General features: G+C 40.5%; 1 protein-coding gene across 2 annotated transcripts in view; it reads right to left on the minus strand.

Annotated features, from left to right (window-relative positions):
• The window catches only part of sh3kbp1 (SH3-domain kinase binding protein 1), a 44670-nt gene extending 17687 nt beyond the window's left edge, over positions 1–26983 (minus strand). For both annotated transcript variants that reach the window (XM_075452026.1, XM_075452025.1), the window contains exons 1-6: positions 26756–26983; positions 16686–16843; positions 6377–6491; positions 4230–4336; positions 2072–2216; positions 1849–1925 (exon numbers count right to left, since the gene is read on the minus strand). In XM_075452026.1, coding sequence (XP_075308141.1) covers positions 1849–1925; positions 2072–2216; positions 4230–4336; positions 6377–6491; positions 16686–16843; positions 26756–26759 — 606 coding nt within the window. In that variant the 5' untranslated portion in view covers positions 26760–26983. The remainder of the gene's footprint in view (positions 1–1848; positions 1926–2071; positions 2217–4229; positions 4337–6376; positions 6492–16685; positions 16844–26755) is intronic.
• Between the last annotated feature and the right edge of the window lie 752 nt (positions 26984–27735).

Here is a 27735-nt window from a genome sequence, read left to right on the forward strand (position 1 = left end):
AAACTAATAGATTTTATAGTGTAAAAAATGTCAACAATTTGATAAATGCATCCAGTCCTCATTTCTATTCCTCGCTTCTATGACCAAGTGTATGCCAGATGTATTTAAAAAAAAAATGTGTGCATATCTGCCTAAAAAAAATTACTTTGCTTAATTATCTGACAAACTTATGGCTTCAGCCATAGAGAGCTGTTTACTTTCTGAAGAAACAATTAATGTGTCATCTTCAGAGGAGGTCTGATCACACATTTTTGTCTTCCTAGATAGAGTTTCTCGATCCTGCTCCTCGGGACCTTCTGCTCTGCACATTTTAAATCTTTCCCTGCTCCAACGGACCTGATTCAAATGGATAGATTACCTCATCATCGTGTCATCAAGTTCTCCAGAAGCCTGTAAAAGACCAGTTAATTTGAATCAGGTGTGTTGAAACTGCAAAGAAAAAAATCAAAAACCTTCTGGAAGGTGGATCCCAAGGACCAGGGCTGGGAAACGCTGCTCTGGGAGGTTAACTCAGACGTGAGCAAAAGGGTAGATGAGGAGGCGGATGAAGATAAGTGGTATAAAGTTCTCCATGTGCAGCAAAGATGTGGCACTTATAGAGTGTTTGCACGCGACGTCATCAAGACATGTGACTGTACTCAGTTACACCCCACAGAGTGGCAAAAAGACAGCTGTCTCAAAGGCCGCTAACTGTTCGGCTGATTTTAAAAAGGCAGTTTTCTTTTTACAAACTTACAAAAAGCAAAGAGAGGAGAGCCAAATAGACTGGACTGGAAGTCATTGTCGTGGGCTTTAATATTGTGACAATATCCCCCATTTCTGATCTGTGTAGCAGCGCTGCTTTTGGTGCTCCAAATATTTTGAGATTAAGTTCATCATTGTCGTTTAACAACATTTTGAACCTGCCTTTTTAATACTGATCACCAGGTTTAGAAGGGTTAGCCCGATTCTTTCATTGGAAGAATCATTCATTGGTATTTATTTAGGTCACAGGTAAAGTATGGCAGCGCTGGAAGTGACAAAATAAATAATAAGATTAAAATAAGACTGTATAAAATATGTTTGTTCAACACAAATGCAATCAGTTTAGAGCTGTTAAACTCAATAAATTTATGATAACAAACCCCCAATTTAATCAATTTTTTGGAGCAAAGATTTTTCTACTCAGCCAATAGAGACCACCAACATGCAGCGGCAGCCATGTTGAATGTTTTTGCCAGTCAGAGGGGCGTGTCTATGTTGTCTAGATGGAGCTGTGACAAAGCTGCATACCCGCCATTACTCATATTAATGTGTGATGGCTCAGGTGATCCTGAAACATCCCATAGTTAAGCTGCTGTAGGCCTAGACTGCTGGGGGGCCTCATCTGTCACACCTTTCCTCACTTTACTCTCTTTTTCCCCTGTTTAATTTCTCAAATGATATTATGTTATATTAACTCATGTTTCCCTGTTCCAACAGATATCCTTTGAATGGTGTTACAGTGTTTTTTTCCCCCTCTTTTCTGTCCTCTCAAACCCCAGCTGGTGGAGGCGGATGGCCACCCTTCCTGAGTCTGGTTCTGCCAGAGGTTTCTTCCTGTTCAAAGGGAGTCGTTCCTTTCCACAGTTGCCTCAGGCACGCTCAGGACGGGAGATTGGACTGAAGACAAGTTTCGGTGCAATCTGTTGGTTTCCTTGGAAATTGTTTTTGAATTGGCTCTATATGAATGAATTGGATTTTTTTATAAATAATTATGATTACAATGAATTGAATTCCAATTAGTTTGAATTGGACTTCATTATTTAAGTGCCTTGAGATGGCATTTGTTGTATTTGGCGCTATATAAATAAAAATGAATTGAATCACCTTCTTGGGTTGAATTTCTGACCCTGTTTCTGAGCGACTGTCTGCTCCATCACTTTCACTGCCAGGGCTGTCCTTACCTGCTCACACACATGCAAACACACACAGAACAAACACACAAAAGATGGAGGTTTGTCGCAGCTCTAAAGGTAGATTTAAAAGTTTTTTTTTTATCAGAAGCAGAAACAGATGCACATATATGGTTTTATTTTTGCCGGACACTCACTGTTGCGGCTGCTGCGGAGCTCTTCCTGTGAGGTGGGCGTGTCCGAGGAGGGCGAGTCCGACTCTGTCAAGGTCTCTCTGGTGAAATTGGAGGGAAACATTCCACTCTTCCCATTTAGAGTTCCCTCCCACCATCCCTCCTCTACCTGAACATACACAAGCACATGACACATGGTGACACACATTTATACACGGGCTGATTTACACATTTACTGATGCAGACTGGTAAGTGTTGCCTGGGGATCCCATCAGGGCATTCTTTTAAGTTAAGTTAAAAATAGCTCAAATCAATCCGCCTAAAAGAGTACACGTCACCCCTCTGTTCGTTGAGCTCCACTAGCTACCCATAGATCGTCTTAACCGACACCGCGGTTAAGACGATCCAGACTCTTTTCATGTGCTGTTCCACGATGGTGGAATGACCTACCGAGCGCTACCAGAACAGGGGCGTCCCTCTTGAAGACCCAGCTCTTCAGAGAGCATCTCCTACCCTGCACTTACTCTGCACTTCCCTACTCCCTCTACTGCACTTCTATTTCTGTTCTTCCCTTTATGCCTGCACAATATTTCTACACTGTCACCCCTGTCACCCCTGACAGAGCCTGACTAATGGTTTTCCTTCTATGTAGCTTGTTGTTAGCTTTGACCCTTAGCTGTAATATTATATCCTCATTTGTAAGTCACTTTGGATAGATGCATAAACATCAACAAATGGTTCAATGTCCTCGTCCCTGTCAGCATGGGAGTAAAATAGATTTATTTAACAAAGCCTCCTTTCAACTGGTTAATGTTGGGCTTTTTCTGGATTATTATTATATTACAAATCAAACCATTTTGGCTTTTAGAAATTAAATTTAGAACAATTTCTGTTGGACAGACACAAGAATCTGATTTCTTTCCTGACATCATGTATATATATGTATGTGTATATACTGTATGTATATAATTAATTATGGAAGCCCATCTTTGCCAAAAACAAACAAAAAAAAAAGTAGTTTAAGTTAAATTATTCACTCTACAAAGACAAAATCTTGCAGTATTTCACTTTCCGCATATTTTGTTGTCAGAAATAACACGAAAAAGTCAATGTTTTTTGGTCATTTTTGAAAGATATTGTTATTTAGAATTAATCTTACATAATTTATACTTTGATAAAGAATAAGATTTTTGACTTTTTCGTGTTATAATTTGACGTTATGAAAGAAAAAAAAAGGACTTTTAGTTGTTTTTTTCATTGATGTATGTATATTGACTTTTTATGGCAGTTTTTCTTTCAAATGCATAATTTAGATTTTTGAATCAAAATATAGTTTTGTCTTCCCATGAAGATGATACGGTCATTTAGTTTTTATCTCAAACTTTACATCTTTTTTTTTATTTTGTGACAAAAAAAGAGTTTTTACTCTTTATCTCATACACAACATTTGTTTTTGGGGGTTATTTTGTAATAGTTTTTTAAATAAATCTGCAGCAAAAATGTTCATGTTAACTTACTTGTTAATATGTTACCTCATAGATGAAAAAAGATAACATTGCGATCTTTCAATCGCACAATTTTGACTTATTAGCAAAATGCTCTCTCTATTCATTTAAAAAAGAGGGGGCCATATACATTATTTATCAAAAAACAAGCTAAATGTAAATGTGTTATCACATTACTTTGACTTAGCATATCAAAGTGGACCTAAAATAAATATCTGTTACAAGCTTTTCCTCTTTTTTTCTTATTTTTACCCACAGATATGGGCTTCTGTTTTCTACGAGGGGAACATGTGTTAGCTCGCTTGTTGTCTGGTGGAGCTGCAGTTGTTAAAATAAAGCACATGAAAATTTGAAAATAAGGGTTGACCTGAATGTTGGAAGGACTCAAAACTCAAAATAACAACTTCATCTTTTCCATGACCTGAAAACTTTAACTTTAAGTCATTTTATTACTTAACACCTGCGGTAAGCTGCATTCTGCCTCTATTCTGTGATTGCTCAGTGTTGAGGTTTGAATAATTTTTTTACTCAGTGTTGCGTTCATAAACCAGCTGCTGAACGTGCTGAAAATGTGCGTTATTTGTTTTTTTTTTTGTGATTTTTCTCTCTGATCTCGCACACTGTAGGTTCATAAAAGAGGAATCCATAAAGAATTAAAATAAAAAAAACAGCCTCACCTCTGCTATGACATCGATGATGTCTCCTACTTTCAGCTCCAGCTCATCCTCGTGCTGAGGCACGTAGCTGAACGCAGCTTTACATCTTCGCTTACGGATCTGCTCTCCTGCATCGTACACACACACAAATAGAGTTTTAACCCATCTTAGACTTACAGTATCTGACCTAAAAAGCTCACACGCTCATCAACAATCCACATCCTGCAGTGAGTGAGGAGGCGTTGGCTTGCTTATTAGAAGCCCACATGGTTGAAGCCGTTGACCTTTGCCCTATTCGTCACAAAACAGTCCAAACACAAGTGACACCGAACGCTTCGCTCTGGCCTCGTGGTAGTTTGCCTTACCCTCATTAGCCTGCTCATTAGTCCTGACTCAGCCCACATTAGACAGGTCACTCAGTCATGACCCTGCAGTTCCTGTTTTGTCCACACGGTGTTCATCTTTAATTTGTAGGAATCACATGAACAGCCATGTGCTGGAGGGAGTTTATACACTTTCCAGTGGAGACTTCAGACTGAGATGCAGTTGTATTAGTCGTATAAACAATGTGTAACAATGTGTGATTAATATTCAAAGTTGTCATTCTGTCATTCACATATTTTCTCGCGGATCAATAAAGTATCTATCTATTTATGTTCAATTATTTATGCTTCTATATGGTTTTCCAACTTGAATGATGTGTTTAAGAATGAAACAACAGCTCCTGGACATATAAATGTCCCTTCACCTCTACATAAAGGAGACACCCAGCCTGAAAAAGAGTTACTGTTTTGAACCTGTTTGTATCATTTTTGGGTCTCTTCATTTCATATTCATTTTGCATGTTTACATTGTTATTTTGCTTTTATTTTGCTGTTTTCCATGTAGCTTTAAGGTTGGTTTGAGGTTAGTTTTGTGCCTTTTCATGCATTTTGTGTCTTTTTGGTGTCTTTCTTCATGGAAATTTGGATCTCTTGGCAGTTTTTTATGGGCATTTTCTATGTCTTTGTGTATTGGATTTCTCTATGTTCATTAGATGTCTCTGTTCTTTGTGTCTTTTTGCAGCTGATTAAACCCTTATAGTGGTTTTTCCTGCATTCGTTCTCACAAGTACCTGTGAGTTAATTTAGCATATTGCGTGGTCATGTAAAATGTGGTTTGTTTATGTCCGTTTATGGTTGTTTTACGTTCCCTCACTGACATTTGCATCGCTTAACAGCCAGTAGCCCAGTTTCCTGTCACAAGCAAAGCAATTATAAAGAGATTCTTTGAAAAGCTACGAAAAAGAAGAAATGTGAATCCAATGCCTTTTCATTCACTGTAGTTTCAAGCAAGTAAAGCTGGCTGTGCAGTGTTGCCACAGGGTGGCAGTATAGCCTACAGTAAATAAACACTGTGATGACTTCCACATAAGGAAAATGGAGAGATACTTTTATCTCAGGAAATATAATATCATATCTGGGAAGCAGGTCAGTCATTGAGTTTATTGCTTGCCTGCTTAGACCGCAAACAACCGATGAGTCATAATTTTAATCGTTGCCGAGTCAGAAGCTAATTGCAAAGTTGTTTCCATTCCTCCAAACGAGTGTCAAGAGTTATTCAAAACAGAAAACCAGCTCATGCAACTGTATAGTCTTTTCTGTGCATTAGTGGAAGTTTATTTACACGTTTACACTTTATTTTCAACTTTAGTTGGTCATCTTCTAAATGCAAATAACAAAGAATGAGAAAGGACACCTGGATATTTATCTTTGCTGTTAAAAGAATCTATAACCCTTATTTCTATTTAGCATATTTAGGATCATTTTGTGTCTTTGTGTGGCACCTTATGTGAATCTCTGTCAGTGTTATCGTCTTATTTAGTTTTGTTTCAATAACTAGGGTCATTTTGTGTGTCTTTAGAGTCCATCTGAGTGGAGATTCTGAATCTCAAAATATCAAAAACAAAAAATATTTACAGTCACTTTCTGATGGTGGTATAGGGACAACATATCACCCCTCACACCCCATCACTTAGCATATAGTCAGTGTTTCGTGCAGCATGTCTACACATGTTCATAGCATAGTGATGAGCAATGCTTAACCCAAATCCTTCCTGACAGTAATAGGATCTTTGAGCGAGCCTGAAGATTTACTTAATGACCACAGGGTGTGACAAAGCTGAGTACCTTTCCTTCCTGGCCGTACGCTGGGGTCAGACACCGGACTGGCCCTGCCATTGGCAAGATCAGACCTGATCAAGCCTGCCTGTCCTCCATCCCTCTTCACCTCTTTCTTTATCTCCTGTGGAGAGAGGCAGAAGAGGTAATGTGCGGAGGAAGAAGAGGAGATGAGGAAAGATGGCGGGAGAGGTGAAAAAAATAGCAAGTTCAGGAGAGCGTGTGTAGGTTAGAAGAAGAAATAAAGTAAGAATGGATTAAGAGAGGATTACACAATATTACATTAATGACATTACATTACATTACGGTCATTTTGCAGACGCTTTTATCCAAAGCGACTTACAATAAGTGTGTTCCACATCGGTAGGCAAAAGATAATAATACAATAAATACACTAGACGTTTATATCCAAACAGCAATTTACTTTTACAGTATGTTAATGTCAGTAAATCATCTGTGTTTTAGTTGCTCTAGTGCAAAGGATACTGTGGAGCAACAGCATTAGATGTTAATAACCCAGCCGACCCAAACTGTTTCACTGCACATGACCACCAAATGCTTTTAAAGTTTTGAAAGAAAAAAACAAATGCCCCAAAATAAAACTACCCTTCTGTCACAGCTGAAGCCCGTCTATCCCTGTGACTTTCGCTCATATAAAGGATCACAAGACTGCATGCGAAACTGATCAGCAAAACCAGAGAAAGGCAGTGTGGCCAAAGTCTCAACAAGCAGGCAGATTAGGAGACAACAAACAAGGAGGCACACATAACTTCATACAGAGTTCCAGGAAAAAGAGACACTATGGTTCACATCTCCCCACCACATTCATCATAACTGTTTCATAAGTCCTGGCCTGTGGCGATCACAAATCAGCTAAACAGACGGGCCGGGGCACACTGACTCACACAGTCAAACTCCTCATACACACTAGGGTTGGAAATGCCTGGTGTGACATTAAAGTCACACTAAAGCCTTAATGAGCCTTTGAGATTAAAAAATATCAACGCGAGAAGGTTTTTCCTCAACAAAAACTGATGATTTTTTTAAAAAATGTAATATTGAGGACGGTATGATTACTACAATAAACTGGCTCCTCTTTGTCAAACTTCACACCATATATCTGGCTACCAGCAAAGAGATTCAGGCTCCCCATAGTTGTGGGGCCAATTAAAATCTGACATGTGGTTTATGTTCTCTCTTCCAACAAGATGTGGCACATTAGAAAGCAGAAATTGAGTCTATGATTAGATTTCTTGCCTTTGGCCATTTAACAAATCTGTTATTATATTTAAAGTTCCCAAGAAATAACCAGAGTGCTAATTGCCACTGCATATTAAAAAAAACAAAAAAAAAAGGAGGCAGCTCAGTTTGTTCTGATTGGTCAGCTCCACTTGCCTGAACAGATTCAATATTCAACAAAGCATTTCATTGGACATGAAACTCGTGCACGCCCCCGACTGCAGGATGAGTCATCAGCATTTCTGTACATTTATGTCATAGCATTTCACATAAAAACAACAACAATAGAGTGATTACTGTGTAAAAAGCACTTTTTTTTTATTGTTATAACCAGGTACTGGTGTATCAGAGACACGTAGTGAGAGACACATCATACAGAAACACTTAAACATCAAATATAATTTTTTTCAAGACTTTACAAGTATAGCTGGTGCACATATGAATATTCATTCAAAACTAATTGCAGACATCCCAAGTCTCCCGGAACTTCCGGGAGTCTCCCTGATATTGATAGTTAATCACGGATGCCCGCGAGTCGGATAAAATATCCCGGATTTTAGACTTTTCGAGGGAGTTTATTTTTTTTTTTCAATCCGAGTGAGAGCATGCAGGCAACACAATAACACTCGTGCACCATGCGCGTTTGGACTGCGCAGGCACGAGAGAGTGAGGGGTGTGGGGAGGGGTGTGAAACCTGTGCGTATCACCTGTCCAAAGTACCCAGGCTCCGCCCTCGCAGTGACGCAACACCTTCGGCTCTGCTACACTTACTCAGGCAAACTGCTCATTCAGGTGGATTCGAGTTCCCGAAAAAATGGGAACTCCACCCACTTTGTCGGGAAGCAATCAACTTTGAGCAGCGCCAACGGCCCAGGGTAGAGGCGTGTTCAAGGTAGTGACGTGGTTGAACTGCCGCTCAACCCATGGATTGTACACGGAAGCACTTCATTCAATATCAACATGGAGCAGCGTCAAGCTTTTGACACTGCTGTAGATGCTGTAATGAAAGTGTTCGACGGGAGATTCTCGTTAAAAATCGAGCAAAGAACAGCCCTTGAATCATTTCTTGACAGGAAAGACGTTTCGCCTTGATACTGGCTTTGGTAAGAGTTTAATCTACCAGTTAGCCCCGCTGGTAGCTAAATCATACGTCAGAGGAAAGAGTGGTGTGATTGGCTTAAGCTTAGGCACAGCCTTTTCTGGCCTCAACCAGTAGCAACCCGAGGGAGGCGGGTTGACCAGGCCATTTCGAATCGTATTCGTTATGGTCTTGGTCAGACCAGAATCTCGAAGAGATTTGAAAGTCTATGTTAATCAGGCTATGTCCAAAGCGATGCTCTGTTCAACGAGCGTTCAAGGCGACTGCTGGTCAGAGGGCGCGCTGATTGGTTTAGTCAGCAAAATAAGCCAATAACGTTCGGTGTGGGAGGGCTTCGATTTACTCTCTGACAGTCACCTAAGTTGCCACTCAAAACTGTGCATCCTGCGAAATGGCAGAGGGTGAATCCTCGAGTAAAAAAAAACGAAAATATAAGACTCATTTTACAGCAGAATATACTAAAGTATACCCATGTGTAGAGAAGGTGAAGAATGATGACACCGTGGCGAGGTGCACAGTATGCAATAGTGACTTCAGTATTGCCCACGGCGGACTTAATGACTGTAAAACATGGAGGTAGGTGAACGCGCCATCATCTGCATTTTATTTCTGTAGGTTAAATGCTAGGCCTATATGTCATAAAATGTTATAAAATAAAGCAAAACGTATCAAATACTTATTTAAAGTATCAATACACATTTAGTTACTAAATTGTGTAGGCCTATATCTAACTAGCAGCTACAGTATCTAACTATCTATATCCAGCCTGTCTAAGCCCCAAAATCCCCAATTTAATATGTTGATAAATAGGCAAAATTAGAGACCCCCAGAATCAAATAGGCACGGGGGGGGGGGGTTCGATAAGCATCTCCCTGAAATGAGTTTTTGGAACTTGGGATGTCTGTCCACATATACATCTTTATGTAGACGTAAATCATTTGGCAAAGAGCTTTGATGAGTAATAATAAAGAGATAAAAAAACTCTATTTCAGCTTTAATTAGCTGTTTCCCTCTGTCTGTCTTTGGTTTCCTGAGTTTAGCTAATAATATCTTAACAAAAAACAACATGAACAAGCTGTGCTGGCCTGCACTATTATTTGTAGGGCAAGTTCTCACTATACAAGGAATTTTGGCTCGTATGAATTAGTGTGGAATAGTGTTTCCCTCCTCTTTAAAAACAAAACTTCAATGTTAGTACCATTAAAATCTTTTAAATTTTGCGGCCCTTTAAATATGTATCAAGTCAGCAAAGAAAAAGACAGGATTGATTCAATAAAAGCACGACAAAACACAAGAGTTTTCTTCGATAATACAAACACTAGTAGTGAGCCTTTTTACACACAGCTTCACAGTTAGCTTCAAAGCTAAGTTTTGAGTCAGTGATGGTCCCAAAATATTCAAAAGTCTGCACTCACTCAGTGGCCTGACCTTAGATAACAATAACTTTATTCATGAGCATTTTCAACTTTAGTTTTTGCTGTATTCAGCTGGAGTTTGTCACACCACACAGAATGTAAATGTAAAGAGGACTTATAAAAAGCACTAGCTAGCAGCTAAAAGACACGTAGCTACTAGCTAGATGTGGCATCTGCTATTAAAAGTTGCACCGCTAGCAGACGAAAGTGGTCTGGTCATGGCAACAGCTAAGCAATTCAACTCCAAAATAAAATAACTGAATGTTATACAATAGTTTGTTGTGACAGAAGATAAATCAAAAGACTGTTTTCATATAGGCTATATATTTTTTTTTACTGCAGATATGTAGATGTTTTCAGGTTTACTAGCCTAAATATTGCATTTAAGTGAATATTCATGGGATTCAAGGCTAGTTTTAGATGTTACAAACTAAAATAACAACAGCAGAGTTTTCATCTGAGTGAGTTTACTACAGATTGCTATTTGTCTGTCTTTTCTAACGTTACATAAAGTGATTTATAGTCCCTTCGTGTCAGGTCAAAGAATTACCTTCCGTCACATTTGGTGTTTGCAGTTTGTTAAGTAGGCTAATGCAGCTCTAATGCAGAATCAGAGACAGAGATTGATTCTGAAGGCAGAGAAGCTTTAACTTTATATACAGCAGGCAAAACAGACAAAAACAGGAGACTTACAAACATACAGCAACTCACGGACACAAACAGCAAACTAACAGCTGAAAATAACACACTTTAAAGTCAGAGACAGAAGCTAATCTGCACAAAGACCCACAGCAGCCATTTGCCAGCCAACATCTTCCTCTTTTTTTAATGAGCACTGGTGGAGATGTAGTGTTTAGTTGTTTGGTTTCTTGAAAGTCAATTACAGATAAATACTTTAGAGGTTGAAATGGAAAGTGCACAAGTTAGTTTAAATTATTAATACTGTGAGCGGAAATGCCATTAAAACAAAAACTAGGGCTGTTCTTGGAGACCTCAGCTTCTACTTGGACTGCATTCATGCATGACTACAATTCCTGTTGCAGGGATATGGAGGTAACCCTGAGTTAAAGGAAACCAAGCTGAAAAGAGAGGAGGAAGAGAACGTGATTCATCATATCTGGACAGGAAACACCTGCATTATGTACACTGCCATGTTGGCTCAGTGTGTGTTTGTTAGTATGATGTGCAAAATCCTGACAGAAACTATGTCGTTTACACTGCACCGCTTTAAATGCTAAACATTGCTTTTTGTGTCCCATACTACCAGAACTCTGACTCTTAAGCCTCACAGCTTTTGCAAAACAGGGCACCCAAGCAGTATGTTGGGCAAGACATACAGTATTAGTCTTCAACTGGGGAAACAGATCTAATGCTTGCGCAAAATGTTGTGAAAGGCTTTTTTTTTTTGTGACAGTGGTGCAAAATATTCCTTCCCCACTTTTCATGCACAACATCCCTCTTTTGCTCAGCTCTGTTTCCTGGTTCCACTTATATTTAGTCGCATGAGAAAGTATTCACACCTAATCACCCTTTGGGTACTTTTACACTTAATTTTAGATGGAGAACATTGCTGTTATTGCCTGTTGTAACCTGTTGCTACTTTTTAACGAGAAAGTCGATGTTTTTGAGTCTATCAAAGTAAGAGTTCGGTCTTACTCATTTTTAACCCAGCATGACCCACATCTACATTTTTATTTGGTCCTTCATTTGGCCTTAAATGACGTCATTAACTCAAGATGGGTGTGTCTGCCTAAATTCAGCTACATATTTACCAAACATAGCCCCAATCTGCATTTTCTTTGGGCTTGGGCCACATCTGGACCACACAACATTGGCCATAACCCAAGTTAGACGCAGGTTGCAACATCTGGGTCCATATTTACCAAACATAGCCCCAATCTGCATTTTCTTTGGGCTTGGGCCACATCTGCACCACACAACATTGGCCATAACCCAAGTTAGACGCAGGTTGCAACATCTGGGTCCTATTTCGCCCACTAACTCCAGCCAATGCCATTATTGAACTATAAATGTCAAAAGTAACCCAGATTAGGCTCAAATGTGTCTGCTACCTGGTATGGCTCCACCCTTAACTCGTACAATGAATCAAACCTTCCATTTGCAGGTGTTCTGTCTGGAAATTGTCCATGATGACAAGCTTTGCACACCTAGATTTGGGCAGTTAATCCAGATCTTGCTGTAATCTCATCCATTTATGTTTAAATCTACAACAACACCTTGCAACAATTAAATGGGTCTAAAGCTAGTGTTGAAGGAAAGTAGACTTTACCTTTTTGAATTTGGCTCAAGCTAGAGCTAAAAACCTTTAAAAGAGCTAATTAGTTAGTTTATTAGGATTTACCATCAAAGGTTGATCATTTCTGTCTGTTTTTTTTTAGAAGAAATGCTAAACATGTTGTTTAAACTGTCTTTGAACTTTTTCACAAACACTTGAAGACATTTAGAGATGCTGCATGAACTCCGGAAACATTATATTTTCAGTACTTCCTCATGAACCAATGCAGTCCCGGTTGTAGTTGTATTCATATTCAACAGATAAGCACAGCTTCAGCATGCTGTTTCTTTCCTCTCTACAAAGCTATAGTAAAAAAAAGTGTAAGTAAAAAGGTGTTTGCCTTTACTCCTTAAGCATTTGATGACAAAATGGAGCATGCGATAATGATTTGCAGTCTCTGCGGTTGACTAATAAACCGAGCTCACGTGACCACAGCACTTCCCACAAACAGGATATCCTCCACCTCTGTTAGAGCTTGAGTGTGTGGGATTATATTTTCACTCAATTTAAGCAACTTATTTTCTTGAAAGGAAGATAAGTTGCACTAATAAGGTCATTATTTCATTAAAAAAAAAATAGTTTAATAAAATAACCAGCTTGCCTTTGACGTATTTAAGGAACTTATTTATCAGTTTGAAATATAATGGGACAGATGGGCGGTTGCAGCCATTGTCTTTTCAGGTGTTGGACACAATGAATAAGTCTGTTTTTGAGATGCAGAAGTCGAGAAGTTCGGAACAAAATTCAAAATTCAAATGAAAATTTGACGGAACTAAGCATTTCCCTTGTGACTTATGTGGTTTTCAGATCTGTGTTTAGGCTGTTGGTGGCGCAACTGATTTTTGATAAAGCCTATCACCAAACTTGCAAAATGCATCTTTAACAAGCCAACGTTGAATGCTTGTGTTCTTACAAAGTCTAAAAGAGAAGTTGCTTCGCTACATTACTCAACTGATTGCATTAACGGTGTCCACAATTAACTGTCCGTTGACCTCAGCTGATGCCTCTCTCGTTTGAAAACTAGTGAACAAACACATCTCTGGTGACAATGAGAATCATTGTCAGGTATTTGTCCCCCCTGTGGTTCAGGCATTATCAAGCTAGAATGGACAACTTGCATACCGTCACTTCCTAACCTCTGTAACCTGTGTGTCCACACTCACCATTTCCTATGCTCAGAAACACACACACGCACACACACACACACACACACACACACACACACACACACACACACACGCACACACACACACACACACGCACACACACACACACACACACACACACACACACATTCATCCACATTGCAAAGCTTAATGTCATTCATTCCCATAACTGCAGTCTTGTGACAGACACGTCTGGAGCTGCTGCATTACTCACGGCCTCCATTTGCCACACACATACACATGCACAACATCTACGCAAAGGCTTCACAGGCCCATTGTCTGGTGAGCGGTGACATTCAGTCAGCACAAATGCGGGCTGGCTGCACAGCCAACAACCTGACAATAGACGGACTTCTTTAGCGTTGTTAAAATGTGTCCTGTTGCCCACAGCCTCTGGCACTTCTCTACTTCCCCCTCGTGAGACAGTGAGCAAATGTTTCCCTCTTCTAGTCACCGCAAACTCGGCGCTCTACTACTTTACATACCAGAGGATTCTTTGTAAGACATAGCTCATTCCTGAATCTCGTGTCTATATCTGTACACAAACTTTTCACAGCCACCAGCAGACCTGATGAAGAAAAAAATCCAAAATATTTGGCCCGAAACTGGGTTCTCACAGCATCTCACCTATCACATTCAGGAAAGATAAACTGAATGTCAGCTGACAAATGTCAACATTTCGGGTCTTGAATGTGGTCAAAAACCCAAAGAAATTCCCATGACTCTCACAGAAGCCAATGAAAGCTGGAGGTGGGAACCAACAGGGGAACTCTCATGTGTAAAAACGTTGTTTGAAACCTCTGTGTTTGAGGAGTTCACTAACCGCTCACACATAAATCTGTTGGGGGTTGAGCTGGATCGTACGTAATATATGAGAGTGGAATGTGGGAAAGCATAACTCTGGTTTGGCTGAATCAAACTTGATGCTTTTTCTTAAAGAATTGAGTCCAACAACGTTACAGGAGAGCATTTCTAAATCTGTTGAGTTTTCATAGTTTTTGCTTGCTTAATGGTGTTCACTCTTCCATTTAATGCTACGACGTGACATCGAAAAACATCCAGAATATGAGGCGATGGGATGGGGGTTGTACCACCCATCCCGACATCCCGCCATTCTGACATGCAAACATGTTTTGAGACATGTGATACAGATGTGTTACAGTCTTTAAAAGCGTAATTAAAGCCTCTCCCCCTCTCTCTCTCTGCCTGTTATTCTTCAGCTTGTGATGTTTTAATGATATCAAATTGATACTGAATGATGATTTAAGGGTCAAATCTACAGTCAGAGGGGAGGATCAGGTGGATGTGGTGCTTATTTTGGATTTAAAAAATAAAAATAAAAGATGTGTGGTACTAACTGGTCTCTGTGGGCACCCGTAGTTGCATGTATGTATACCGGAAGCCGGAACCGGCAAGGAAAAACAGTGAGTAAACCAGCTTGCTACACACCACTGTTTCGTGTGAGTCCTTTCAGAACACAACAATGATGACACTCAGGATCCATCCATAAGGGCTGTGCTGTTACTATTTCACTATAAATCTGGTGTGTGCGTGTAACAGCTGTCATGTTGGTGTGTCGGATACGCACTCCAAAAGCAAATTAATGATATTCAAATAGCTTTTTACACAAAAAGGAGCGACAAACACAGACAAAAACTGTTGACTTATTGATTTAAAACTAATAAACTAATACAAATAATAATCATACGTCTTGGGTATAGCCTAATATATAAAATTGGTTTTATTTGCAGCACCGGGACGTTCGACACAGGTGAGCTGTCATTGATGTCTGTATTTGCAATTATTAATGTTGCATGATGTCAGCGTGCCAAAGATGCTCTGTGGAGAGCTCCGCGCTCCAGCTGGCTGCTGCGACAGGTCACTGACACTGTATTTTGATATTTGAAATTTCAGGGAATTTTGATCATAATTTATTGTAGTTGGTTTGCGAGGTTGTGGAGTTTTTCTACATAGGCTATTTAATAGGCTATTAAAGGAATTGTCGGATGATTATGAAAAATAAAAATACCGCCATTCTGACAGTGGGAGGAAAAAAGGGTCGGAATGGCGGGACGTTTGATAGAAAATTAAGTGTCGCCATTCCGACATTTGCAGGCCCACGTCGGAATGGCGACATGTAACCATGGGATTGTAAGTAACTCCAGATAAAAGCTTTTTATGGGTTTTGATGTTGTTATGAAGTGTCTGTCTTATAAACACATCATTTCCACCCATCACTTTTCTCCCAGTTCCATTTATAACCAAATGGAGTGAGTCATCTATACTAAAAGGAGAAAATATTCAATGATATCAATAAAGAAACCAGCCTTTACCTCCAAATGCTCACCAGGGTTGTAACTTGAAGGAGAATAACCTCCCTCAACCTGGAGAAGACCCACACGTTCACCTGCAGTGGACCGGCAACATAATGCTTCGCTGTAACGTCCGCAAAAAGTATCTTTGACTGTCTTTTTAGCTTAGAGGATGAATCCCAAAACAGGCACTCCTAGCTGCTTTACAAACTTTTAACTGTCAGTTTGGGCACAGTTTATAAATGAGCTCAGAAATAAATGCAGCTGCGTCCATAGTGAGTCGAGGGTTCACTAGACGGTTTGACGAGTCTGAAAACCATATACTCTGCACCTGCACTCCATCGCCACGATGAGAGCACAGTAGTACATCATTAACATTAACTGTATTTTGCAGTAATTTTCACTCATTTGCATGTTTTAATGTGGAGATAAACAATATGTGTGGTTTTGCAAAAGAGAGAAAATGCGAAAATAAGCATTTCAAAGTGCTGGGAGAGGATTTGTAAAATATTTGAATCTTAAATAAATTTTTCAAAAAGTTCAAAACTTCAAAAGCAACTAAAGTTTCTTTGACGATTCTACTAATTCTAGCTTATCTCATCTTACAAATCAGACGCTGAAGGCCTGAGAAGATGCATGGCGTGCAGCACTAAAATAGGAAACACACACACACCAACACCAAAGCAAACCACAGCTGTTTGTTGACTCTGCGGCTTTTTGTCGAGGCCCTTTTGTGGGGTGGCACTGAGATTGTGGATGGAAATGAGGTGTGCAGAGTTGTGACTACTCACCCTGACAAAGTTATCCGGGAACAAGCCCCTGCGTCCGCCCAGCTCGCCCTCCCACCACCCTCCATCGTCCCGCCGTATGTTCACGATGATGTCGCCCACCGTCAGGCTCAACTCATCGTCCTGCTGAGCCTCATAGTCGAACTCCACCACGGCCTCCACTGTGTACAGAGGGGAAGAGAAAGATTAATATACAGAAAATATATCCAAACAGTGTTGCAGGAAACAAACAGTTAAACAAAAAGCATGTGTGTCTGTAGCGCTCCAACAAATAAGAAATGCAAAGACAAGTCAGTTTTATACACACTGTCTCTATCTGTGTTCGATCATTAATGTTCTTCCTCTTTCTCACCTTTATTTGCTTTTTTTCAGTCACCACAAACATCTGTTTGTTTTTTTTAAAACCTTTGCCTCACAAACACGCTCTCTAACACATGTAACTGGATAGAGACGAATAAAACTCAATCCATTAATTAATTTTCTCACTCATATGATGCCGATAAGTGGCCCACTACTTTTAAAGCTCTATTTTTATAGCACAGTTGTGTTTTTTTCTTTTTCTTTTAACAAAGAAAAAATCTGCACATTTCTAAGAAAACTTCATCGAGGCCACACCGTCCTGCTGAAAAATAAAGGTGCAAAGTATATGAAACTATGGCATACCTTTGAGTAATTCTTAGTAAACCTGAAGTGTGCTAATGATTAGTACACATGTAGTCTACTATTTTGGAACATAAGTATATCTTTTTTGAATATATTTTTCCCCAGGGTCGTACTTGGAGGAGAATTACTTTCACTTTCAACCTGGAGAACTTAAAGAGGAAGTTTGTTTTTTTTAAACTTGGACCTTATTTCTGGCATAAAATACGTTCATCAACTCACTGATAACAATTTGGTGAAAGTCAAAGTTGGCGTCCTTCGGAAGATATTTAGATCACTGAGATCCGGGTATATCCATATAACGGGAGAGAACAGGGCAGAGACAATACAGCCTCTAAATAAGCCATTATCTGTCTTTATTTCACCAATACTTTAAGACCAATGAATGAATGAACGCGTACTATTGCACTGTTAGCGCAGAGCTGCCGTGTTGTTGTTATCGGGGGCTTTCTACACACGCGTCTACTGGGATGACGTCATCGTGTGTAGAAAGCCCCTGATAACAACAGTGCAATAGTACGCGTTCATTCATTCATTGGTCTAAAAGTTTTGGTGAAATAAAGACAGATAATGCCTTATTTAGAGGCTGTATTGTCTCTGCCCTGTTCTCTCCCGTTATATGGATATACGCCGATCTTAGGTGATCTAGCTACCGAATGACTTCAACTTTCACCAATCTGTTCTCAGTGAATAGATGAACGTATTTTATGCCAGAAATAAGGTCCAGGTTTAAAAAAAACGAACTTCCCTTTTAGTATGAACATTAACGTGGCTAACAGGTCATGCTAACACTCAAGGAATAGGAGGAATAAACATAGATATAAGCAACCTAAGGCTGCCATTTTGGTAGGGATCTCTTTTAAAGGATACTTGCAGCCCTAATCACAAGCATATTTTTCTGGGCACGCTGGAACTGTCTGGAAATGCAACTGCTACATATCATGGTGGAATATGTTGTGGAGCATTAGGAGGCCGAGGCTACAGAGGAGGAGCTGAACAAAACAGGAGACACGACTTAAAAGCTGGAGGAGGAAGCAGGACTGAGCATCTGGAGGAAAACTTGGTGGGACTTGGTGATGCCTGACTTCTTCATGGATGAGAATAGTTAAGCTGTGGAGCAACAATGAATTAATCTACAGCTCTGATAAACACGGTCATCGTGGGGAGGATGCTTCATCTCCCTGAGTTCAACTGGAAGAAAAGACCAGGGGCGGCTGGACCGATGACCAAGCCTTCCATACAGTAAAGAGCTGATCGTGCAGGATATTTCATTAGCATGACATCTTCAGCATGAACACACTAAATATCAAACAACCCATAGCTTACGCAGACAAACCAATGTACACAGATAAAAATGCAGGCTGATTAGGTCAGCTGGCAACTGTTCCCAGATGGAGATCCCCGCTGCAGTACAGTCAGCTGGGGGCTGTTCAAAGGAGCTCAGTTCTGGTTCACTTTTCATCAGCCTCAAACACAAGCCTTTGAAATGATGCATCTAAAAATCTGAGGGGATCTTGCATTTGATTCCCCCCTTTATGTTCACTGTTTTTCGCTACTCCTCGGAAGTGGGAATGTTTAACTTGGAAGGCCGATGGACTCTTGTGAGATTCTCCACGATTACAGTTCTAATCAGTTATGGCAGAGTGCATCATGCTGGGCTTCACTCTATGCATTTATGCCCAAGGCACAGCCGTCAGGATTGATCGGACTCCTATGGTGACAGGTATGGGTGGATTTCAAGTGTGAGAAGAAGAACTGGAGCCTAAGCATTTCTCGATTTAAAGAAGAACAAAGACACGGAAGGCTTTAGGGAAAAAGCTGTTGTTTCCCTTCTCAGGACTGGCTTCAGCAAGAGTTTGATGTGCAACCTACCACTACTTACAGACACTTTCTAACAAGGATTTCCCAGATGGCTCTATTTAAGAAACCAGCTGGAGTGTCAGGTTGATGGCTAACATACGTACAAGAATTCATTAATTGAAATTACAGAAAGCTGGAATCCTTTAAGTGTATTTCTACCTGTAAAAACCTCCAACTCCCCTTGTAAGTGAGACCTAAATGGCTCCAAAGGGCGTCCTTAACTCCTTTCAGTTCTACTTATCATCCTTGAAAACCTTTGATGAGGATTTCAGCCGACAACGCAAAAGAAACGCAGAAAGGGCAGTAATTCCCTTTTATTCATACGAGGAAACCGTGCTGGAGGCGTTGCTAAACACAGATCAGGAAACATGGCAAAGCAGATTATTGAATCAATAAAAACAGTAAGAGCTGCTGTTATTGTGATAGGGTGGTGAGGAAATGACAAGTACTCCAATCAAAATGAACAAATAGGTTGCTTGTTCACACCTGGGGTTCCTCTAAACTACCACCCCAGCAGGAGGTAAATACAACTGATAAATACAACCCATACTGTCGTATTTGGTAGGAGCACAGCCTCAGAAAAGGGCAATAAGCCAGTAAGCCAAATAAATTGCCTCTTTTAAGAAAAAGCATCTAAAAAACGGATGCAAACACACCTCCCCACAGAGCAGACTAACTTGGGCCCAATCTTCTCCAGTTTTGGTCCTTGTGGCTCAGTTCCCGCACTTTTTACACGAGGCAAACATGGCCCAGAATAAAGCAAGTAAGCTGCGTCTAACTTGGGTTAAAGGAAGTGTTGTATGAGCCAAAAGTTCCCCAAAACGTGACAGGCTGGGCTTTTATAAAAGTGAAATGATGTGCTATGGGACTGAGCTGAGGCAACAACACAGATTCTGAGTCAAAGATGGGCCATATTTGGCCCATAAACATTAATTTTTACCGGTTTATCTTGCTTTTCTCTGCCTAAACATCACTGCAGCTGCTTATACTTCACTAAATGTCGTGAATGCATCGTATCACATGTGGCTTATTCAGCTAAATGTCCACACACGCCATTCACCGTGGCCTGATCCCTGTCAAAACTGCAGCTAACAGGGTGGGGAAATGATGCAGTGGGTGAGTTTCAAGGGTTGTGTAACCATGGAAACCACAGTAGAAAGGGGTAGCTTTGACTCAGACACACTGGTTTCCTCCCCCCAAATTCCTTCAAACGAGTTTGCTGTTAAATGCAGAAAATGATGACAGAATGCAGAACCCAGCGCTTGTTGTGAAGGCAGTGGTGTTGCACTAAAGGGTAAATCACGGGGACTTGCACAAGACACCAATATCAAACAGACAAAGGAGATTACTCTAGGCCGAGTTGGCCGGCTGCTCAGATGGGGAGGATATGATTCTGGCTTGAGATAACTACGGGGATTAGTCCCAGACGTGACAGGAGCGTTGCACAGATAGCATTTTCTTTTCTTTCTCAATGGTGATGTTTGTGGGGAAGTGGCAGACAGCCTGTGAGTGGAAGTGGAAGGTTCTTCAGTAAAGAGAAGCGGGCTGGGTGTATTGATAGCTTGTGGCAGTTAACTTGCAAGCTGTACTAAGAGTACATTTGATTGGCAGGGCGGAACAACACACTGCGGTCCATCCACCCACTACGTCTGTCAACAGCACATGCAGCAGAAGAGGACGACAGCTTGTGGCTCTGCTCATCGCTGAGTGTAAAGAAGGGTGTGAATACTGTAAATGTAGCACAATATTAACACCAAATGTGCTGCAGAAAGGAGCACTATCTCATGCGAAGCCATGCAGAGGGAGTACAGTCCATCAGGTATGGGTTTACAAATCAAACAGACTTTATTTTTAGTCCGTGTGGTGCAAAACACAGACTGATAGTATCAGAGGTTAAAAGCACCTTTACTCAAACACTGTGTTTAAATACAATTCAAGGTGGTTGCGCCGTATTTAATGAGAGACTCCCAGATTTGTGCTTACATCGCATACCAGTGTGCCTGCATACAAACAAAGGTGCAGGGAGTTACTAGAGTGAATAAGCTGCAATTTAGGTGTGAATTTTGAATTTTTTGCAAGAAACAAAGAAGGGAACCCCTTTAAAATGTTGGCTTTTAAATGTAGTTCCGCAAAATAATAACTTGGTCACACATATTGTTGAATTCTGCACATATAATGAAGAGAAAATCAACTTAGGGACCTTGGAGGCTCTATAATTAAGCAAAGGTAACTTTCATTGTGAGTATAACTTGTAACAAGTTAAAGGGGGGGGTGTATGATCCAAGAAGTTCTGCTCTGTAAACTAGCCAAAACAAAGGAATTGTCTCGTGTAATTTGTCATTGAACAAGTAATAACTAATATCTTTGTATAATAATATCTAGTAATATCTTGAGCTTTTCTGCAAATTTCTAGTTCTAGAAACAACAAAATTAGGAGCATATGGGGGCATCTGTAGCTTAAAGGCTAGAATGATTTGGGACTGAAAGGTTTCCCTGACTAGCTGAAGACAATGTGGGCTGCAGTGCCGTTGAGCAAGGCTCATCTGTTGTGAGTTTGTATTCACGACTTTGCAAAGTAAAAAGCCTGCTGGCAAATAGGATACTTCTTCTTCTACAGTCAAGGCCTGATATGCATACAGTGCATTTGCATTATTATCCAAAAAGTGTAAAAAAAAGAGCTTCAGGGTGAGATGACATGTTTGTTCATACCATCGGTGCCATGTGACCTGCTGCTGTAAACACATCTGCACTAAAGCTGCGGCAGATAACAGTCCCTAACAAGCCCACCAATAACACTGAATTGGCTCAGGTCTTTACATATCACCGGTTCACAATAAAACACAGCAAACGGAGCTGTTGGTTTTGTTCTAAAGCCCAAACTCTGCCGCCTTCTTTGACCTAGAATTGTACCACAGCATTCTTAGATCTTTAGATGTCTCATATTTAGATTAAATTATCGGGCGAGTCGGGTAAAATGACAAGAACATGTTTCAAATGCCAGACATAGCTTGTGCTGACAACCTTTTAAGATAAAGAGAGCATGATACCACATTCATGCAGATTACGCTTGGCTGTCGCTCTTAAGGTTATTGGCTTCTTTTAAATATGTAGCTCTGTAATAGCACTGGCTTAACTATAATAAATACTGCTGCTAAGCTCAGGATTTACACCTACATATCTCAGTCGTCAACGCTATTGTTTCCTCTTGTGTTTAATCAAATTCTGGCTCCGTTGCTTGAATTTGCTAGCGTAGCTTTCGGTGGAAATTGGAGGATAGTTGAACTTTTTCAAATGGCAGTAGGAGGGCCTAGCCAATCAAATCGTTTCACTAATTACCAATTAAATTGACAGAAAACTCATTTTGAACATGCAAACTATAAAAATTAGTCAGTTCTTCGATTAACGGGCTGAAATAAAAGCAAAAATGCCAAATTTTTTCTGTCCCAGCTTTTCAGAGCTGAGGATTTACAGTTGATCTGTATCAGAAATTGTAGAAATTGAAACAATAACATCCCTTTGGGTCGTTGTCATCAGCATTTACTACACAGCTGCGGCCTTTCACGCTTCAACTCAACCTCATGTAGGTGGTAATAGGCGATATTGCTCGCTGAGCTACGAAGAAGTCAGATGGGAGACCTTGTGAAGAAAAGAGACTGAATATTTGCAAGCCTGCAAACAAAACAAAACTCCCACTCAAGTGGTCAAGAAACAGACCCGAACAGGAACTGAGATGGGCCTGTAGCGTCCTCTGAACAGCTGCAGCTAGTTTAGATAAGAGGAAACTACTCATACAGACACACTGAAGCCCGCAAAGCCGTGCTGACATTTCAGCAGTTTACAGTGGGCCTGTGTATGGTTGTGGGTGACTTTTAGTGCTGCTTTCGCTGATGATGTCAAGAGCAGCTGTGAGTTTCTGTCTGTAAAACATTCAGCATGGACCGGAGCCTACTGGGAGTCCAAGCCACCCACTCCAACTGTGGATCAGATCACAGGCTTCAGCAAATTCTCCAACATTGAGGGAAAATTCCAACCATTCTTTGCTCATCACTCTGCCGCTGAATGAATCTTGTGATTCACTGTATTCGCTCGGCTTACTGTTTCTAATTCTGAGCTTGATTATCCTCCAAAGAAGAACTCTGCAGTGGTGAGAGCAACGCTGGGAGGGCCAAGCTTTTTCAGTCTCTACATAAGAAAAGTAAAACATGACTGAGTACTAATATCTGAGTACAGATACTGTGAATACATACAAAATAATAACTCATAATAAAACAGGAGACATTCAGAGACTGAACATCACAGATAAAATGTTTGACACAACTTGAATCGATCCAGGCTACTGTGATGTTTTCTCTTTTATTTCTTTAACATCACCTGTGCGAACAAGGTGAGAAATGATAAAAACAACACCGTTGGCCCACTTGTGTGCAGGAGTGTAGCCCTTTCAAGTCAATTTAATGTACAAAAGCATTCTTTACAAAGAAGGTTTTCAACGTTTAATGTCTCGAAAAACACTCTGTGACCACCTGTATCAAGCATCCTGCAAGAATATCTACTTAAACTGTGCTTGAAATGTTACTGTTTTATACAAGACTCCATTATATTAAGATGTATTTGCAATACCTTTCATTATTATGGATGCAATCTTACGTTAACATTTTTTTATAAAAAGAACAAAAAGCAAATAGGATTCAAACTGGTTCAGTGAGCACCAACACGATGACTGTTCACTGTAAAGGAGCCGTTTTGGCCAAGTGGTCATATTATTTAATTTATTAATGTTCAAGTCAAAGATTTGTGTTACAAAGTTAGAGTTCTGAGACACTGAGTCACTATTTTTTTAAATAAAATCTCTGAGTATTGACTCTAAAGTTAAAACTATGGAATGTTTTCAGATAGTAATCTGAAAACATTCCAGCTTAGTATGTCAAAATTTCTTAAAAGTCTTAAAATTCAGACTTCTGCTATCAAAGTTTTCAGATAGTAAACAATCTGTAAGTTAAAACTCTGAGACATTATAATTGAGGAACTTGTTCTTTTCCATCAGTGGCAGGAATAGTTGGGCTTTGTATACCAGCTAAATTATGATATATTTAGCCAAAGGTTTGTCAGCTTATTTTTCATAATTCAGTTTTAGGCGTCACATGCTGCATCACCATGGTAACGTAAGCTGAAAGCTGTCAGAAAAAAGCGAGTTCCCCTGATTCCTGTCCTGATGTTCTCCCTGACAGCAAACTCTGAAACAACACTTTGAATGTCGTCTGGTCGGATGCTGAAAACTGACGTCTGACGTTCTAACAAAACTTAAAGCACATCATTTATGTTAAACTAACGTGAGTGAGACGAACAGACAGAAAACCATTCGTTCAACCGTTTAAATGTTGGTTAGTGCACCACTACCAGATGTTGAAATTCAACAGTAACACAACGTTGAATCGGTGCGAGTTTTTAGGTATTTAATCCACAAAATATTATACCTACAATAGATTTAAATTGGAACAAAAAAACATCCCTTCTGATCAAAATTCAATGTTAAACGTACAACTTCTAAGCTGAACCTCTTGGCCCACCAAAGACATTGTAGGCTCTGCATCATGTTACTATGGGAACCATGCTTTTGTCCGCAAATCAGAGTGGGTTATGTTATATACATTTTTTCTATCTTCTGCTGACATCTGATCTCACACACTCGGAAATAAATGGGTCCAGGCCTATACTCAAAGAATATATAAGATTGGTCACTAACTTTGATGATTTCCATGTAATTATGGGACAGCAGCAGAGCTGAATGTACGTCTTACCAAGCTGAAATGTGCAGCAGTCCTGATGTAAACAGCAGGCATGTATTAACTTAAACTAACTTGCACAACCGACAGTTTTCTGGCAGCAATCTTCAGTTGTCTTATTTGGAACATCTGTAAGATTTGTCTTTTTATATTTACTTCTCCAGTCGTGCAACCTGCTCTTCTGACTGAAGTCTTTGGAGCACCAGAGGTATCAAATGGCGCACAAGACGCCCATTTCATATGAGGGCGCAAAGAGATTGAAAACGAAAGCCTGAGTTAACAAAGAAAGATCCTAATCATCGTGTTTGAGAGTTGGAGATTTAGGTTTTGTGGAGGCGGCTAACACAAAGAAAGCTCGGCTGTGTTGGACTTGCTTCCAGGTACATTTATCTGATCATGTTGAGTAAACAAAAGGACAGAAAATCGTTTGGCTTGTAATATCTTTACAAAATACTTCTGCTGGGTCAGAATAGTCGAAAAGGTAAATAGGTATGTGCTAGAGTATAATTATAGCATTCATTCCTCCACCCAGTTATTTAGAAGGTGTAGATAACTGGAAAACAATCATCTACTGCGCATTGTGTGTGCAGTCTGTCGACTATAAGCAAACGTTAATGGGAAATAACTTGATTTAAATAAACCAGGCCGTTTACTGGTTTAGTTTTGAAGCAAGATCAGTTTAAAAACGCCTTTGTAATTTCCATTACAGCTCATTTTGTACTTCAGTTGTGACATTTTTTACAAAAAGCCATTAATTAGTTGCCATTAATTTAATTATGACAGCCTAGTTAGCCTACACATGGCGCGTAGGGATGGTGGGGCCTCTGATTGTCTGGGATGGTTGCCTGCTTTTCCCCGCTGGTAATCCAGCTCTGACGACTGTGTGTGTGTGTGTGTGCGTGTGTGCGTGTGTGTGTATGTGTGTGTGCGCGCGTATGTGTGCTTGCGGAGGGGGTAGTTGCAAGAAGTTTCCCCTGAGGTAAGCCATGCATTGTTTGTTTACTGCAAATGGGCAAGAAGATGGATGTCTGGTAAAATGTATGCACACAAGATGAACACAATAGGCCGCATAAACAGTGATTACTGATCAGTTTTACAGATACTGATTAATCGGTCAGTCAGTCATCTTAAGTCATGCTTTTTGCAGAGGAATGGGGTTTTCTTTTAGAAATATAGATGTAGCATGAAAAGAAAATGGAAGTCAAACCTCCAGCCCTGCAGAACATCTGCGTGACAATCAGCTCATTTGCACAGCACTTAATTGATTACACGACCACCAAATCCGTAGCCGGTTAGTCATGCATGTGAGAAACAACGCAGTGCCGTGGGAAACGCTGGCGAGGATGGGAAGAGTAAGGCCCGTTTCATCCACGGAGGCGCAGAGCTGGGGAAACAAACACTGTGGAGCCCAAAGACGGACAGAGAGTGAATGTAAACGTGTCAACATCTGCAACTCATCAATGTGACCCGCTGCTTTCCCTAAAAAACGCACACCCACGCGCAAGCTTTCTAATCACGCGTGAGCGCAGATTCGGAAATGGAGCACAAAAAACGCCAAGCCTGCGGTATCTTTCAAACAAATGTGAGATGCATGCAGCGACATCAGGGGAGGTGGAGAGGCGGAGGAAGGAGAGAGTGAACCCTGCGCGCATCTGGACCGGGCGTCGATTCCTGTCCCATCCAGATGCGCAGAGGCGCCATGCAGAGGCTATTTTTGGGGGCTTTCTCACAATTAGAAGCAAAAAAAAAAAAAAGGTGGCCGCATCTTACCCATTTATGTCACCCGGTGTGCTGTTAGTGCTCCTGTAGGTTTGTTGGTCAAGGGGACGGAGGTATAGTCTCAGGGATAGAGGCGGTTTGTGCCGGACCGAGCTCCAGCCTCCTGCTCATGCGAGAGATCCGCTAAAGCAGCGCTGAAGCAGGAGGAGCGTCAGGCGAAACCATATTCCTTCCTCTTTTTTTCCTGTCCAGTGACACGACAGAGGAGGAGGCAGCGCGAGCGGACAGAAAACGGAAAAGGCGCTGATGAATAAATCTCTCTCACGTTGCCTTCAAGTGCATCACGTAAACTCCGGCTTCCCTGCTCGCGTGTTCAATTCCACATTGAACATAGGGCACACAGGCTGAGAGCTCGGAGTGACGCAAAGTGTTGCACTATGCGTCATGAGACCAGAACAGATGGTGGTGGCACAAATTCTGCGCAAAAGGACAGGAAATCCCATCGCACCCTAATGAGCTGTAGCCTACTGAATATTACATTTTAAAGGATTCTTCTAAGAAGCTTAAGGAAATCTGATCCTTTTAATCACTTAACTGGTGTCAGTCACTGCCAAAGTTCCTATCTGGTCCAAATTCTTAACAGTACAGAGAAAATTGGCCATTAAAACATAATTATGTGATGGCTTGTGTGTTAGTATCTTCTTTTTTCCACTCTGTGCCACATGGTTACACATTACACTGGTGTGGCCTATATTAGATAGAATTTAATGAATGAAAAGTGAAGCAGCTGGTGCAGCTATTTAAGTAGCTGCTCAGTAGAAAATGTGAGGTACTTTATCTCTTATACGTCTCTGTGCACCTTTCTCTTTAGATTCAGATTGCGATTAAAGATTAAACTTCATAATATATAGAGCTATGATGAGATGATGCCCTGACAGTTACACAAAAAACATTTTACTTCTTTCCTACGATTGTTTGAGGTTTTCTTATTTCAAATGCACGTGTTGTATTTTCTGTGTTGTTGTCAGTCC

Source organism: Odontesthes bonariensis, chromosome 20, assembly GCF_027942865.1.
Source record: "Odontesthes bonariensis isolate fOdoBon6 chromosome 20, fOdoBon6.hap1, whole genome shotgun sequence".
NCBI classification, from domain to species: domain Eukaryota; kingdom Metazoa; phylum Chordata; class Actinopteri; order Atheriniformes; family Atherinopsidae; genus Odontesthes; species Odontesthes bonariensis.